At 34.9% G+C, this 19035-nt stretch overlaps 2 protein-coding genes across 2 annotated transcripts; both read right to left on the reverse strand.

Annotated features, from left to right (window-relative positions):
- Positions 1-14633: 14633 nt before the first annotated feature.
- Positions 14634-14957, reverse strand: LOC139859834 (uncharacterized). Its single transcript, XM_071848603.1, has one exon. It carries the CDS (start codon positions 14955-14957, stop codon positions 14634-14636), a length of 324 nt encoding a protein of 107 aa, XP_071704704.1.
- A 309-nt stretch (positions 14958-15266) lies between these two features.
- LOC139859835 (uncharacterized) lies at positions 15267-16862 on the reverse strand. The gene is made up of 5 exons (XM_071848604.1): positions 16694-16862; positions 16063-16609; positions 15794-15960; positions 15621-15734; positions 15267-15514 (listed from the first exon to the last, which is right to left on the reverse strand). The coding sequence occupies exons 1-5, from the start codon at positions 16860-16862 to the stop codon at positions 15267-15269; spliced, it is 1245 nt and encodes a 414-aa protein (XP_071704705.1).
- Positions 16863-19035: the final 2173 nt, after the last annotated feature.

Here is a 19035-nt window from a genome sequence, read left to right on the forward strand (position 1 = left end):
GCAATAGTTTTCGAAATCAAACACGGTCAAAGTCCAGTCACTAATGCATCCTAACAAACTCGATAAGACACACTAATGCAAATTCTCTGGTTCTCTAAGACCAATGCTCTGATACCACATGTCATAACCCGACCTTAACCATAAGGACGAATACAATAACATATGATTTCATCACGAGGTATTGACCTCTATATGCGACATTTTTCAAAAACTGCATTCGTTTTTACAATACAAACCATAGCTTTTATTACAAATATAAGGTTTAAACAACTTAATAATGATTATCGTTTAGCGATAATCTTAGACTTACAAACTTTACATGTGATAATAACAATACGACCTCAAACATATTTTACATTACAAATCCTCCGATATGCAGTTTTATTTTTGACACAAATATGCATACTCAAGATCTTGCTTAAATTCAACATGTTGCAGCGGAAGCTTTTAGTTATCACCTGAGAATAAACATGCTTAAAACGTCAACATAAAGTTGGTGAGATATAGGTTTAATGCCGGCAGCGTTATAAATATAGACCACAAGATTTCATATATAAACATTTTAATAAAAATATTCTAAGTTGTTGAGCACTTGATAACCATACTTAACATTTAATCAACGTCGCATATTCCCTTTATTATGAAATCTTACTACACCGTACCAAGTGTAGTTACCGAAATGAAGTACTGTGCAACCGTTGAATACTGGTCGTCCAGTCCGGTTGGGGTTGTCAGGCCCGATAGATCTATCAACTGGATTCGCGTTTACAATACCTCATGTAAATAATAGTTACCAAGTTACAGGGAAGTATGCCAGTGGTACAACTCAACGTAGAATATATATTTTTAATCATTTGTGTCCATAACGTAAATCATAAAATGCATGTATTCTCATCCCGAAATATTTAGAGTTTAAAAGTGGGACTATATACTCACCTTTTCCTTGAAGGTATTTAACTCGACTTGGTCTCCGATAGATATCACGAACCTAACCATATATATAATATATCAACATATTTTCTTTTCAAGTAATCGTTACATATATATATATATATATATATATATATATATATATATATATATATATATATATATATATATATATATATATATATATATATATATATATATATATATATATATATATATATATATATATATATATATATATATATATACTTATAATACTTTTAATATTTTCTTAGTCCGTAGTTAGCAGTCTGTTGTTAATGGTCCATAATTAGTTGCTCAATAAAATAAATAAAGACCCCATCGTATTCGTATTGATCAGAATTAATCTCGACCCATGGTACCATGTTGTCAAATGACGTGTTGCGTACATAAAGTACCGTGTTGTCAGATGACGTGTTGCGTACAATCATGAGGTCTTATGATTAATCTTCTCGTGTTGTTTACGGGTGGTCCTGGAATATATAAAATCAAATAATAAGTAAATATATATTAAATATTATGTTAATTAGCCAAGATATGATTAATCCGATTTTGTCATAATATGATATATTACAGGTTTTGAAGTGTTTTAAAAATCAAATTAGAAGGATCTATTTAGTTTGCGAACAGGTTTGAAATCATTCAAACTATGTTCTTGTTGTTAAAAATTTTATAACACAAAATAAGATAGCTATATAAATATGAATCGAATAAGATTATGAATAAGGTTACTACCTCAAGTTACTTGGATAAAGCTACTGGAAAAGATAGAAAATAATCTTGATCAAACTTTCTTATGATGATTATAGGTTGTTCATGAAGCTAGTTCTTCATGAGTATTTGCTGAGATTGTGAAGAACACTTAGAGTTCCTAAGAGTGTGTTTTTGTTTGGTTAGAGAAAGATGGTTGTAAGAATGAAATGAAAAACCAAGGTGATGGTGATACTTATAGGACAGTCTGGTTGTTGAGGGAACAAGGACAAATTATTGTGTTGAATTTTTGAGTAATAATGTATGCTAGCTTACAAATAAGATTCCCTCTTATCTAGGGCAGATCTAAAGCTGATAAGGATATTGATTTGATGTGTATTTACCAATAGTAAATACGTATGGATGATGGGTATGATACGGTAAAAGAAGCTCAAAATCGGGCTTTTATTTTGGGTCCAACCGGGCCAAAAATAAAATTTTAAGACATTTTTAATAAAGCAATGTTAGCCAGGGGCTAAAAAAAATTTCCCAGCCAGGGGCTCTGCCCCTTGGACCCCGCCAGGGGTTGCCACTCCTTGGACCCCGCTTATCAGGGGCGCTGCCCCCGAACCCCCGTCATAATCAAGATAAGTTTAAACAAGTGTGCACTCCACACTTCCCCAAACTTGTTCGATATTTATCAAGATTATTTTGGTTACAAATTAATCCCATTACACTTAAATCATATTGGTGACATAAATCACAACACATTATAGATTGTAAGTATATATGTCAAAGAACGTTACATATAGTTATCGTTTTGAAAACTTAAGTTAGTGGTCTCAAAGTATACTTATAACTCATTGTTGTTAGTTCACAATGAAATGTTAAACCATCCTTAAATCATGTTAAATATGTATAGATATGTACATATACATAATCGTATAATTATCGTGTGTTATATAGTTCGTGATATCATCGGTCAAATTGGACGGTCAAACGTTGTGTAAAACTCTTTTCAAAAATATAAGTCTCAACAGTTTGGATTGCTTATCATGTTGGTAAGGTTTAATTTATGTAAATATTAATCTCATAAGTATAGAACGATCGGAAAATTCCGGGTCGTTACATAATGGCTTTAGCTGTTTCATTCCGTGGGTTAGCATTTGTATCACTAGGTAAACTTCCCGGTTTTCTTTCACCTATTAACCTTGCTAGGTTACTTACTTCTTGTTCCAAATTTTGAATAGAAGCTTGTTGATTTCTAAATGCTTATGCATTTTGTTCATTGGTTTGTTTTTGAGATGTGAAAAACTGCGTTTGAGTTTCAACTAGCTTCGTCATCATATCTTCTAAATTCGGCTTTTTATCATCGGTTTGTTGTGGTTTGTTTTGAAAATTAGGTCTTTGCTGATTGTAAGTATTGTTGGATACTTATTGATTGCTAGGACCTTGTTGGTTGTTGTATGGAATATTTCGATTATAATTCTGGTTTTGATTGTAAATCGGTCTTGGCGGTTGATAATTATTCTAATAATTATTTCCAGGCCTTTGGTTTAGATATGAAACATTCTCTCTTTGTTCCATTGTTAATTCAATACTGAGACAATCTTTTGTCAAATGTGGTCCTCCACACTGCTCACAACTAATTCGTATTGAGTGAATATCCTTAGTCATCTTTTCCATTCGTCTCTCGACAACATCTATCTTTGCGAAAATGGAATCTAAGTCATGGCTAGAATCGGCTCTAGCTGCTTTAGATGATCTAATGATATCTTTTTCTTGGTGCCACTCATGTGAGTGGGAAGCAGTGTTATCAATAATTTTGTAAGCATCAGTTTCGGTTTTCTTCATAATAGAACCACCAGCTGCTATATCGATGTCTTTTCTTGTAGTGATGTCACATCCTTGGTAGAATATTTGTACTATTTGACAGGTGTCTAAACCATGTTGCGGACATCCTCTTAATAACTTTCCAAATCTTGTCCACGCCTCATATATAGTTTCATTTGGCTTCTGTGTGAACGTAACAATTTCTCCTTGAAGTCTTACGGCTTTAGATGCCGAAAAGAATTGTTTAAGAAATTTTTCAACTAAAACGTCCCATGTATCAATCGCCCCTTCAGGTAACGATTCCAACCAATCTTTGGCTTCTCCCTTTAAAGTCCAGGGAAATTACATGAGATATATCTGTTCATCCTCCACTTCTCGGATTTTAAATAGAGTGCAGATCCTATTAAAGGTACGAAGATGTTCATTTGGATCTTCCTTCGGCGCACCACTAAATTGGCATTGATTAGTCACCATGTGTAGAATTTGTCCTTTGATTTCATAATCTGGCGCATTAATGTCAGGATGAGTAATTGCGTGACCTTGGCCAGTGCGTTTAGCTCTCATTCGGTCTTCCATACTTAAAGGTTCCAGATTCTCCATAATTGAATTTGTTGAATCGGAATCACTAGAGGATTCTGATTTAATGGTTCGTTCCTCAACAATATCTGTTTGAATGATTGGTGGTTCCGGAGGAAAATTTAATGCTTCAGGATCTATGAATCATCCCTGAATATTCTCCGGATTCTCAATTGTGAGGTCGGGTTCAAAAAATGGATTATCGAAAATTTGAATTGGAGTAATTGGTCGACTGGATGACGATTCTAAAGAAAAATCAACGGCGGTAATATTTGCTAGATGTCTTGATCTAGTTACAGGTGGTGAACGTACAAAAGGTGGTGAACGTTTTGCTCGGTGCATTCACTGAATATCTTATTAGTTTTTAAAAGGAAAGAAAAATTATATAAGTTATCCAATTAATAGACTTTTCTGATTTTGCCCACGTTTCGAATAGCCAAAAGATGCAGCAGAGGGGCAGGATTCGTTTGGTCTCAATATAATTGAGGACTGTTTGGCTCCAATAACCCGGTCCACGTACAAATCCAACTATTACTACGAACCAGAAAATTTTTATGTCTATCAATTTAACCACTTAAAATAAATTTTCGTAATTTTAAGAAATTTAGATAAGAAGTAGAATAAAAATCTATGTCCTAAAACTAGAATGGCTAGAAATAAGAAAAAAAAAAGAGCGCGTCGAAAAGAAAAAAAAATGAAAAAGGCATCGAAAAATAAAAGAGTGACTTATAAAACTTAAAAATACTTGACTAACCCAACCTTATTAGTATCACTAACTTAAAATTATAATCGCAAATTGAGATTACTAATTGGAATGATAATTGATACATAGGTAAAAGGCGTCTAAAAATATTAAAGCTTACAAGTAGAACTATATCCCAAATGGCAATAACTTAAAAAGGTACTAAAACTTAAAAAGACGTCGCAAAATTCTAAAGCACTTAAATCTTAGTCTAAAGAAAAAGCACTTAAGGGATTTTACGGTAGAGCCTAAAAATCTAGAAATAAAAATAACTATGGCAAAAACTATGTCTTAAAACTAAATACGAGCGAAAAATACAAATATTACGCTAAAACAATTAAAAAGGGACAAAATATAAAAATATACTAAAAGTTGTAAAAATTACAATTTTTATAAAAATATTATTTTTATATTATTTATTTTATAAAACTATTAATTTTACAATTTAAATAAACTAATTAAACTAAAACTACAAATTAAATAAATAACACTAAATTAAATTATATAATATATAACCCTAATTAGGGTTTAAATATAATAATTATAATTATAATTCGTAATTAATGCAGGCTGCAGTCAACTGTGGCGTGTCAGACGGGCTCATGCGATCGCATGATTCCTAAGCTACCCGGCCATGCGATCGCATGGGCTAGGGTTTCGGGCCACTGAGTGGGCTGCTACAGTACCGGACTCGAGTTTTAATATATTTTTTTTATTTTCTGTTTTTGCTGTAAAATATATTTATAAATTAAATAAAAATTATATTTTTACAAACTAAAAAAAATAGAAATAAAGAAACTTTATAAAACTTAAATATTTACCAAACTCTTAAAAATATTTATATTTTTGTTTTTCTTTTTATATTTTTGAATATTTAAAACGTATTTTTACAAAAGCGTATTTTTTTTTATAAAAGTAAACTAAAAAGAAAAATCTTTTTTTTTTATATTAGCGTTGCGCTTCCGGCATTTAAGCTAGATGGTCCCCGGCAGCGGCGCCAAAAATACTTGATGTTCTCGCTAGGTGTATATGAAATAGCTTTATTTTTACAACGAAAAACTATTAAATACGATACAATTTTACACAAGATATTTATTTATTTATAGAATGGATATACTTAAACCTTGCTACAACACTTATAGGCAGTGTACCTAATCGTAGAGTAGTGTAGTTTTTAGTAAGTCCGGTTCGTTCCACAGGGAATCTTTTAATCAAAGCTTAACGCTATATTAGTTTACTATTATAAAAATACAAATATATAAATAAGTAATATTATTATTATAAAGGGGGGTTTTTACCGTTTAATGACCGGTTTGTCGATTTTAAAAACTTTAGTCGCAGTTAAAACCAAATGTAAAATATTAAAAATAAATAAAAGTCTTAATTTAAAGCGTAAAGTAAATAACGATAATGAAATTGCGATAAATAAAAGTGCGATAATTAAAAAGTACGATAATTAAAAGTGCAATTAAATGCAATAACAATAAATAAAAGTGCGATAATTAGAAGTGCAATTAAATATAAAATAAAGGAAATTAAATATGAAATAAAAGAATTATGCTTATTTAAACTTCCGTAATCATGATATTTGACGTGTTGATTTTAGTTTTATGCCCATGGGTTAATTGTCCTTTGTCCTGGATTATTTAATATGTCCGTCTGGTTTTTGTCCATAACAGTCCATCAGTCATAAATATAAAGTGCGAGTGTCCTCGTCAAATTATCCTTATACCCGAAGTCAAATATTCCAACTAATTGGGGACTTAAATGTAACAAGATTTTATTACTTTGTTTAATAATTACACCAGGATGTCGACTGAGTGTAACCCAAGGTTTTAATACTTTGTTATCAATTATGCCAAGTGTCCTTGTACATAATTTCACCCCTGTTTTAATAATTCTAGTGACTATTAATCCATTCCCGTGTCCGGTTAAATGAACGATTATTCGTACATATAAATACCCTGCCCATCGTATCCGATCGAGTGTATATGGTTATTTATAGGGACACCCAATTGTAAATCTTTATATTAACATTAACAAACTGTCATTTAGTTAAACAAATATAAAGCCCATTAATAGCCCATAGTCTAATTTCCACAAGTGTCGTTCTTTTGTCCAAACCCCAATTATGGTACAAAGCCCAATTACCCAATTTTAATATTTTTAGCCCAACATCATGATTACTTCGGATTAAATAAGCATAATAATAACTTAGCTACGAGACATTAATGTAAAAAGGTTGAACATAACTTACAATGATTAAAAATAGCGTAGCGTTACACGGACAGAATTTCGACTTACACCCTTACAACATTCGCTAACACACCCTTATTATTAGGATTTAAAATTAAAATTAAAATTAAAATATAAATTATATATACATATACTACGTTTGAGTGAAGAAGAAAAAGATGATTTTTGTGTTACACCAAAGCTCGATTTTTATAGGCATGTGGGCTGGAACTGTGCACCATGCGATCGCATGGATTTATGCCTTCCAGGCCATGCGATCGCATGGCCAGCTGGGGAGACTCAAAAGTCTTTGTTTTTTTATACCGACGGTTTTTAAATATAATATAATATATATATTAATTTTAAGAATTAATTATATATTATATTATATTCATGTGCATAGTTGACTTGAAATTTTTAGTCCGTTGCGTCGAGCGTTGAGAGTTGACTCTGGTCCCGGTTCCGGATTTTCGAACGTCCTTGCGAATAATTTAATATCTTGTACTTTGCGTTTTGAATCTTGTACTCTTGTAATTTTGAGACGTTTCTTATCAATAATTGGAACCTTTTTGATTGTATTTTGTTCTTTTGAGCTTTTTGGTCGTTTGCGTCTTCAATTCGTCGAATCTGTCTTTTGTCTTCACCTTTTATTATTTAAACGAATATCACTTGTAAATAAGACAATTGCAACTAAAAGCTTGTCTTTCTTGAGGAATAATGCTATGAAATATATGTTCGTTTTTAGCATTATCACTCACACTTGGAGAATTTGGCATAAAGTTGCTCTTGTCTCAAGAGTTCAAGCACTAGTCAAAGATGTTACTCATGTTCTTCTTCGCTTTTGGAGTAGATGAGGATATCATCTATGAAGACGATAACGAACTTATCCAGGTACGGCTTGCATACCCGATTCATAAGATCCATAAACACGGCAGGTGCATTGGTTAAACCGAATGGCATCACGAGAAACTCATAATGACCATAACGAGTTCTGAACGCAGTTTTCATCACAACACTCTCCTTCACCCTCAACTGGGGATAACCTAATCGCAAATTGATCTTAGAGTAAATGCTTGATCCTTACAGCTGATCGAAAAGATCGTCAATTATGGGAAGGGATACCGATTCTTGATCGTCAATTTGTTCAGCTCACGATAATTGATACACATGCGGAAAGATCCATCCTTCTTCTTCACAAATAAAACAGGTGCGCCCCAAGGCGATGAACTTGGTTGGATAAATCCACGGTCTAACAGTTCTTGTAGTTGATTCTGCAACTCTTGCATTTCGAAAGGTGCGAGTCGATAAGGTGCGCGAGCTATAGGTGCAGCTCCTGGCACTAAATCAATCTGAAACTCCACAACTCTTGATGGCGGTAATCCAGGCAATTCTTCCAGAAAGACATCGGGAAATTTGTTCACAATTCTTACATCATCCACGCTCTTCACCTCAGTTTCTAATGTTTTTACATACGCTAAAATAGCAAGACGTCCTTCTTCATGTTCTTTTGTGCTTTCATGCAACTAATCAGGTTTAGCTTCGAGTTACATCTCTCTCCGTAGATAATCAGTGGCTCACCATCTCCGCGTGGTATACGAATAGCTTTATCTCCACAGATAATGTTGGCCCTTACCTTGGTCAACCAATCCATACCGACAATCACATCAAAACTTCCCAATTTGATGGGTATCAAGTCAATCTCGAAATCCACACCAGCTATGTTGATAATACCTCCTCGGCTAATTTGGTCAACTTTCTCAAGTTTTCCAATGGCTACCTCGACAAGCATACTCTCCTTTAAAGGAACTAACGACCAATTTATCTTAGAACAAAAGTGTCTACATACATAACTCCTATCGGCACCAGTATCAAATAGGACAGAAGCAAATAGATTGTTGATAGTGAATATACCTGTAACCAAGTCGGGGTTCTCACGGGCATCCCTTGCGTTTACGTTGAAAACTCTTCCACGCGCTGGCCCGCCGTCCTTTCTCTTGTTGGGAAATTCATTCCTGAAGGGGCCCTGTTGTCCACACTCATGGCATTTCCTTGGCCCAGTAGGGTTTGTCTTCACAGTTGGGGTATTGATCTTGCAGTCTTTGCCAATATGCCCAGTCCTTTTACACTTTTCACAGACCACGTTGCAGTACCCGGTATGATGCTTGTAGCATCTCTTGCACTGCGGGAGACTACCCTTGTAGTTAGGGTTCGAGCTAGGGTTCGGGTTGGAGTTGTTTCCCTTGAAACCTTCATGCCTCTTAGCTGGGTTTTGATCTCTTCCCTTGTTGTTATCCCACTTACGTTTCTCACTACTAGTTCCTGATTCGGATTTCCCCTTTTCTGGTTCTTTGCTGGTAATTTGGTTCATCAGGGTGTGCGCCATGCGCATAGCTTCCGGGACATCCACTGGTTTTGAAGAGGTGACATTTCCCTGGATGGACTTGGGAAGTCCCCACAAGTATCGTTCTATTCGCTTAAATTCCGGGGTAACCATCGTGGGACACATCAAAGCAAGTTCCAAGTACCTCCGGTTATAACCGTCAAGATCGGTTCCCACAACCTTCAACTCCCAAAACTCAGCTTCATTTTTTGAATCTCTGTTCTGGGGAAGTACTCCTCGATCATAGCCCCCTTAAATTTCTCCCATGGTGTAGCATAAGCCTCGTCAATACCTTTAGCCTGAGCAAGTGTGTTCCACCATGTTAAAGCACCATCCGATAATGTACAGGAGGCATACTTAGTGTTGTTCATTTCTAAGCAGTTGCTCACATGAAACACAGCTTCCAATTTCTCAAACCACCTCGTCAGTCCAACCGGCCCCTCAGTACCACTAAAATTGTGGGGCTTGCAGCTTTGAAATTCCTTATAGGTACACCCGTTATGATTGTTCTGATTAACAGGTGGAGCTTGAGGGCTGACATTCGCAATTGCTGCGGCTATTCGTTTAGTTATCATTTCCTCAATATGTGCTGCTGTGGGCGTTGATCTTCCGTTTGCCATTGATCTTCGAAACAGAAATTTTGACTTAATTCAAAATCCAGCATTCAATAAATAATAATACAGTATAAGGTAACCATCATGGAATCAACACAACACATGCTAATTAAGTAATGCAACTAGATACAGATACCACAAAATCATCATATAGTAACGTAAATAGAACACCGTACAGAAATTAAACAACACCAAGTTCCATTCATTAATAAGAAAGTGACATACATCCGTATATGGTTCGTACAATACATTAGCAAAACATGAAACTACAACCAGAATTACATAATGAAATCTAATACAATAGCCCTAGGGTGACGGTGGGTAAAGGATGTTCATCATGTGGGACACCTGGTCCTCGAGCTCAGTTACCCGAGCACGGAGGTTATGCACTTCCCTCGTCAGTTCCTCGACGACGGGGGATGCTGGTGGGGCAGGCGGTACAGACGGTACAGGTGGATTTGGTGGTGCAGATGATGCTGGTGGAGCTGGTGGTGCAGACGGTCCAGCACCAGAAGTAGATGATGCGTATCGGGAAGCCTTACGCATGAATGGATCGGCAGGGTAAGGCACAACCCGCTTACGGGCGGTAATTCCAACCTTCAGTCCATGTGTGTTAACGCACGACCTACATCCGTTAACCCCTGGAATAACAGTACCATCAAAACGATACCGCTTCTTCGGTGGGGTAGGGGGCGGCTGCACGGGCGTCTCCTTAGGGTCCTCGTCGGAATCTTCGTCAGAATCCTCCTCGCTGAAGTCATCGGATGATGAGTCGTCTGAACTATCGGAGGGTAGATCTGCTCGACCAGTGGTCATCAATCGGTATCTGCAAGACGGGATCGGCACGACACGTCCATTAGGAAGGCGTATAGCCCAATGTCCATGCTTATTGCGAAAAGGACCCTCCTCATTTCCCCTGGGAATCACAGCACCACCAGAATGGTGCGGTGGCTCTAGGAGTCCTGAGCTAGGCGGAGCTGGAATCTCCTGTGGATCCTCGTCTTCGTCGGAGATGATCATCAGGTAAAATGCGTAGCTACTGTCCCCAGAGGATGAATCGCCAGAGTCACTGGAAGGTAGCGATGACGGGATCTGTGAGTCGGCAGCAGCTGCAGGCGAGGCGGCAGATGAATTTGACTCGCTGTCCAAGTCAATGATTATGGGCGGGATATCCGACATCTGAACAAGGAAAAATGACTTTTTCCATGTCAGTAAGTCATATAGCAAGCACGTATTAGGCAAAGTAACTACGAAAGTCTAGATCATCTATAGCAGTAAATAGCATGGCGATAATGACAAGTGAAAGCAGATAGTAGCATGCAATAGTGAAAACAAGTAGCAGTATACGACATATAGTAGTAAAAGTAAGCAGCATCATGCAGCAAGTTCCGCAGAAACAGGTAAACTAGCAAGTTGTAGATTAGTCCTATTAGTGAATCCTACTCGGTCCGGTCTAGACTCACTAATGCAACCTAATTACCTACAACCAATGCTCTGATACCAAATGTGACGCCCCGTACAAAATTAACGTGTACGGATCATTAACAACAGGATCATTACAAGGTCAAACACTATATGCTGTTGTAAAATAAGTTTGCATTCATAAAACGGAGTGACGTCTTAACCAACATTAAAAGTTTTACAACCGATAGTGTGCTTCTACAAATAGAAGGAAATAATAATAGTACGTGACCCATAGGTCGTTACAAATTCATTGTTTCAAAAGTAACATAGTTTGAATGCAAAGTAAATGTTTCATGCGAAAACATCTCTAAAAGCAGCGGGAGTCTACAGGAAGACTAGTACAGCGGAAGCAACCAAACTCTTAGCACCTGAGAAAACATGATTAAAAATGTTAACACTAATGTTGGTGAGCTATAGTTTAAGTATAACAGTAATGTAAGGTAGGCCACGAGATTTCAGTGTTTCAAAACAGTATGAAAAGTATATGTTCAACCGTGGGAACTTGGTAACTAACTTAATGTAATATCACCCCCTAAAAGTACGCTTGGCGAGTGCGTAAGTTTATGAAGTATTAAACACCTGTTAAATGCTAGCGCTACTAGCCCGAGTGGGGATGTCAAACCCTATGGATCTATATCTAAGATTCGCGTTCACCGGTTCAAAGACCAATGACTAAACGTTACCGAGCTAAGGGGAAAGTTTATACCGTTGTATAACCCACACATATATAAAGTTTAAGTACTCGTGTCTAGTATGTAAAACGTAAAATGTGCATGTATTCTCAGTTTCCAAAATAGTTAAAGTAAAAAGGGATGCTATAACTCACAGTGAAAAGTAGTAAAGTCGGTACGAGATAAGTAAGCAAGTAGTTGGTCCAAAAGGTCCTCAACCTAAGTCAAAAGTTACTAAGTTAGTAAATCGTTCCTAAAGGTTTAAAAGTATGTAAATTAGGTCTTAAGTATCATCATCATTCATCATTAATCAAAAAGTGTAAAGTAAGTTTCAATCAAGAATAGAGTTTGAAATAAAGACTGATTCGTTCAGTCTGAAATTAGGTGAGACACGTGGCCATGGCTCCGTATTTGAGTCCCCTAGTTTCTGACCAATTTATAGAACTAAAATTGTCTTCGTTTGACCGTGGTGATGGTTTAAGCGCGAGTAGGTCAGAAATTTCAGCACAACGTTAATAGGGTGTAGTGACTTTCGGAAGGCCATAAATCCTAAACCGTAACTCGGATTAAGACGAGGCCTAAACGGAAAATCATCTACTCAAACCGAAATAAATGGAAATCAACTTTGCAGTAGCCTAGGTAGCTTGATCAGTCCCAGAAAACAGTAAACAAAGGGTTCTGGTGGATTCTTGGTGCTTGATGCTCATCACGGTTCTCATCCTTGATGCTTGTAGCTTCAAGTGTACAACTCGTTGATGTGTTTGCATCATCTTAACCAAGGTTTAACCATCATAACACTAGTGTATGTCTAAGATATGTAGTACAATTCATTTAAGGGTTGTAGGAAGTTTGATGAACCAAAGTTACATCAAGATCTTAGATCCGACACATACATGAGTTCTAATGATAATATTAAGCTATAAACTTGAAAGTAAACTAAATAAACAAGATCTTAAGTTGTAGAACTTAGATCTTAGTTAGATCTTGAAGATCCTAGACTAGAAAGTCTAGATCTAGTGTTTTTAAGTTAAATCCTAAGTTATAGAACTTGGATCTTTACTTTAATAAAATCGTAAGTTATGAAACATAGATTTTTATCTTGTAAAATGTATGTAAGCTTGTAAGATTTTGTTTACAACAAAATTGGAAGACCATAAGATATAGAAACTTAGATCCAACATAAGTGTATGAAGTTATTACTCGAAAGTTAAACTTTCATGTTCTTGAACTTACAAAGTTTAACTTTAGTTTCAAGAAAAATAAAATCAAGTTTAACTAGTAGTACTTGACCAAATTAACAATATCACAACTTTAAAGTACTTACAAAAGAAAGAAATAACTAAAGTTACAAGTATTATGTTCATGTTTGTTTCATACTTAAGAAGATTCGAATCAAAGTTTGGATCTTAGGAAAGTAAACTTTAAGTCTACAAAACATGAACACAAGTTTGATTATAAAGCTTATGAACTTTAAATCTTATAACATTTTATGTGTAGAAACATAAGTTATAGAACTTAGATCCTTGTTCTTGTTTCTTCATCAAACAAAGATGGAAGTAATAAGATTACATGAAGATACAAGTTAAAGAACTTGATCTTTAACAACAACAAACAACAAGTAACTAGTAAATGATGATGATGGAACTCGAATTCAAAGGAAAGAAAAGAAAGAAAATAAGTTTATTACTTACAAAGTTTGAGAGAAAAAGATGAGAGAAAAGAGTAGTGCAAGTATGTGGGTGTGGAAAATAAAATGATACTTGTAAATAAGTAACAAAAAAAAATTGAAAAATTGAGCTCTCCTTCCATGCTACATAAACCGTCACTTTTGGGGGTTAAAAAGGGAAGTCAAAAGCTCACTTTCAAGTATTGGATGATGGTGTATGCTAGGATGAGTAATAAGTTAAATGTATGGGAAGTTGATACTAGCATGCTTGAGACAACTTTATCTCCTCATTAACATAATTAATCCTTTGTTTACCTTAATAAATCACTAGTAATAAAAGTGGGCATACTAGTCCATTAAGAAAGTAGGGTGGGCTTCCAAGTCCATATAATAAAAGCTTAAGTCCAAGTAACCAACAAATAAATAAAAAGCCCAAGTAATTAACTACTTACATTATTTAATTAAAAATAATTAATAATAATTAATCATGAACGCAAATAATATTCTAAATATTATTCGTGAAAAGTACGTGTGTCACAAAGACAAGTCGGGACATGGAAAGTCGATTACGGTAACAAGTAAAATGTATAAGCATACATTTAATAAAGCACAAGTATTAATAATAAATATTAATAATTATACGTTGGAAAATCCAGGGTTGTTACAATTTGCGTCTTACACACTCAAGGTTTTTAAGCACACTAGGCAGGGCACAGAAGTGAGAGAAGTAATACAATAGTAAACTAGTGAGAACTGAATTCACAAGTGTTAAACGTCCTCTGAAAGGCATCGCACGCGCTAATTCGATAACCTATTTCTCAAATTTTTCAGTCACCGGTTTCCAACTTGAAGTTTTACTCATTTTTACACCGTTTGGTAACCTGAGATAAATGAACAGCAAAGAACCAACCTTACAACCGAATAAACTAGCCATCTCTTCAATTTCTTTTTTGTCAACTCCCACGTCAAAAAGATTACTTTTGAAGTAGTTGACTTTTAAACCGGAACTTAGCTCGAAGCACTTAAGAAGTTTCACGAGATTTTCAATAATCTCCATACTCCAAGAGCCAAAGAAAATAGTATCATCCGCGTATTGGAGATGAGAAATAAGGACTTTGTTTGATCCGATTTCCATCCCCACTAAATAAATTCCTCGACACCGCAGATTTAGCAAGCCAATTAAGTCCTTCCGCCGCAATAATAAAAAGGAAAGGTGATAGAGGATCGCTTTGCCTTACCCCACGCTCAAATTTAAATTCTTTTGTCGGTGAGCCATTAACAAGCACAGAGATTTAAGCCGATCTTAAACAAGATGTAATCCAACTCCTCCATTTATTGCCGAACCCCATGAAGCCCATCATGTCATCTAAAAACCACCGATTAAGGCTATCGAAAGCCTTTTCAAAATCCACTTTGAAGACCATGCTTTTAACACGATTGTTCTTTAAAAATTCAAGTGACCATTCGCAATAAGAACCCCATCAATAATATTCCTCCCTTTAATAAACGCGTTTTGCTCACTACCCACGAGTTGAGGAATAACCTTTCTAAGGTGGTTCGAAAGTAACTTTGCAATGATTTTATAATAGCTTCCAATTAGGCTAATAGGCCAATAGTCATTTAATCTAATCGGATCCGACTTCTTTGAAACCATAGTGATGAAGGACGAGTTGCACCCCTTAGAAATAACACCTGTTTGCCAAAAGTTGTTGATCGCCAAAGTCAGATCCTCACGTATAATGGCCAGAACTTCTTAAAAACTGCATATTAAACCCATCCAGACACGGTGCTTTATTACTCGCACATTCATTTAGTGCATCCCAAATTTCATCCTCGTTAACCTTGCTTCCAATTCGTTCTTCAGACTCAGATAATCTAAAAAGTCCACCTACAGAGTCAATACTCGAGTTGCCTGTTTCCACCAATCACGATAGTACACACTTGCATGCAGACTGCCTCGTCCACTGTTACCAAACAACCCATTAGGAGGCTGGCAGCCCACAAGTCTCGGAGCAATAGTTCTAGAATCATAAAAAACCTTTTGAAAATGATCGAAAACAGCATCTTTAATGACCTCCGGATCCTCATTCCACACCCCATTTATATTGAAGCCCCGAAGGTTGTACTTGTTATATTTCCTTCGGATCAAAGCATGAAAAAAATTCGAGTTTTCATCTCACTCTAGAGTCCACTTAATTCTAGCCTTTTGTCTTTCAACCCACCGACACCTACATTCTAACCATGTTGCACGATCCGACTCACTTAGGACATTAGATTTCGCTTTTAACTCCCAACACAAGGCTTCTTTTTGCAATTCTTTGATTACACTATCAAGACCGTTAAAGTTTGCTTTACTCCACTCTTTTAACGCCAATTTGACATTTTTAAGCCTATCCCTAAAAATACAATCCAACCTTGTACCTCGAATTGGTTGTTCCCAAGCCCCCGCAATGACCTTATCAATATATTCACAATTAAACCACTCATCGAACACTTTGAAAGGTTTTGGTCTATAATCAATTACTTTATCTCTAAGAACCAACGGGCAATGATCTGAAAGATTGCGATCAAGAGCAATGATGGATAGATCATCCCATAAACTAATAAACTTATCCGTCACTAAAAACCTATCAAGCTTACTAAACTTCAAACCGTCATCACTTATTCGTGTGAATTTTCTCCCACTAATGGCAATATCAATCAAGTTGTTTCTCACAATAAACTCATTAAATCTATCATCTCTACGTTGATGAAATTGAGAATTAAGACGATCTGAGGAGTCTCTAACTTCATTAAAATCACCACATATTAATCACGATGTGTCAACACTACTTATAAAAATATTCAAAGAATCCCACATCAATTTATTACATCTATCACTATGAGAACCATGCACATTAACAATAATCAACACTTCACCAGACTTCTTCCATTGACCCTTAATAGCCAAATAATAATTCCCTCCGGTTGCATCATTTATATCAAACTTTGATGTATCCCAAATCACAATTAAACCCCCCGGTTTAGAAAAACATAACATAGATTATCAAGATTATCGTTTACACACGACCATTACATAATGGTTTACAATAATAATATGTTACATTAAAACAATTTCTCGAATGTAGTTTTTAAACAATATTATACAAGCATGCTGACTCCAAATCTTGTCTTTATTTATCATGCAACAGCGGAAACTCTTAATAATCACCTGAGAATAAACATGCTTTAAACGTCAACAAAAATGTTGGTGAGTTATAGGTTTAACCTATATCTTAAATCGTAATAATAATAGGCCACAAGATTTCAAATATTTAACCGCACACGTAACCCGTGTACAAAACATGATACACATAACCTGTGTATAAAAATCATTCATATGGTGAACACCTGGTAACCGACATTAACAAAATGCATCTAGAATATCCCCATCATTCCGGGACTCTCATCAGACATGATAAAATCGAAGTACTAAAGCATCCGTAACCCGAATAGGTTTGTTAGGTCCAATAGATCTATCTTTAGGATTCGCATCAATTAGGATTTCTGTTCCCTAATTCTTAGATTACCAGACTAAAAAGGGTGATATCCGGTATAATAATCCAACCATAGAATGTAGTTTCAAGTACTTGTGCCTATTTTGTAAAACATTTATGAAACTACATGTATTCTCATCCCAAAAATATTCGATAGTAAAATGGGACAATAACTCACTTTCACAGATTTTTACTTCGTCAGAAATAAGACTTGGCCACGGGTCGATTCATGAACCTATAACAATTATATACATACATATCAAATTATGATCGAAATATATTCACAACATTTATTACATGTTGATGATTTAAGTTGTTAAGTTAGCAGTCCAACGTTAGTAGTCCACAGTTAGTAGTGCATAAATAAATCGATATAGTATATTGTCTTAATGTTTTCAAGACCCATATTATACATATTATCTCGAATCAATCCAAGACCCATTGTATACATGTCTCAGACTCGATCACAACCCATGGTATATATATTATTTTAGAATCAACCTCGACCAATTATATGCTAACTCGAGCATTACCGCATATAGTGTCTTATGGGTTATTCAAAAAAATATATATAGATGATGTCAATATGATATGTCAAAACATTGCATACGTGTCTATGGTCTATCAAGACATGTATAATACAAGAAAATTATCTAAGATATAGTTAGTATAGATTTGTTATAAAAATTTCCGTAGCTAAAATTAGTAATTCTATCCAATTTTGTTTTACCCATAATTTCTTCGTTATAAATCCGTTTTGAGTGAATCAAATTGATATAGTTTCGTATCGAACTAAAATTTATGAAACTAAAAAGAAAAAGTGATGGTTTATAGTCAGACATACAGGTTACAAGTCATTTTTGAAAGATATAGTCATTTTAGTCGAAAGAACGACGTCTTGATGACCATTTTAAAAAACATACTTCTACTTTGAGTTTAACCAAGATTTTTGGCTATACTTTCATGGTCATATGAAATATCATTTTCCCAGAAGAACAACTTTCAAATCAAAGATTATCATAGTTTTTAATTATCCAACCCACAACAGCCCCTGGTTTTACTACGACGGCGTATGTCCGTTTTTACGGTATTCTTCGTGTTTCCAAGTTTTAAATCATTAAGTTAGCATATCATATAGATATAACACATGTGTTTAGTTGATTTTAATAGTTAAGTTAGAAGGATTAACTTTGTTTGCGAACAAGTTTAGAATTAACTAAACTATGTTCTAGTGATTACAAGTTATATTCTTCTAATAAGATAGTTATATATATATATATATATATATATATATATATATATATATATATATATATATATATATATATATATATATATATATATATATATATATATATATATGAATTGAATGATGTTATGAACATCGTTACTACCTCAAGTATAGTAGGTAAACCTACTGGAAATGATGAGAAATTAACTTGAGCTTCAAAGAATCTTTGATGGCTTGGAAGTTCTTGAAGTAGAATCATGACACGAAAACAAATTCAAGTAAGATTACTACTTGAATTAAGATAGATATAGGTAAAGAAATTGAATCAAAGTTTGAATATGAATATTACCTTGAATTAGAAAGATAACCTACTATAAATAACAAAGGTTTCTTGATCTTAGATGATTACTTGGAATGGATTAGAAAGCTTGGAAGTAATCTTATCA

The sequence above is a fragment of the Rutidosis leptorrhynchoides genome, chromosome 7 (genome assembly GCF_046630445.1).
Source record: "Rutidosis leptorrhynchoides isolate AG116_Rl617_1_P2 chromosome 7, CSIRO_AGI_Rlap_v1, whole genome shotgun sequence".
Classification (NCBI taxonomy): Eukaryota; Viridiplantae; Streptophyta; class Magnoliopsida; order Asterales; family Asteraceae; genus Rutidosis; species Rutidosis leptorrhynchoides.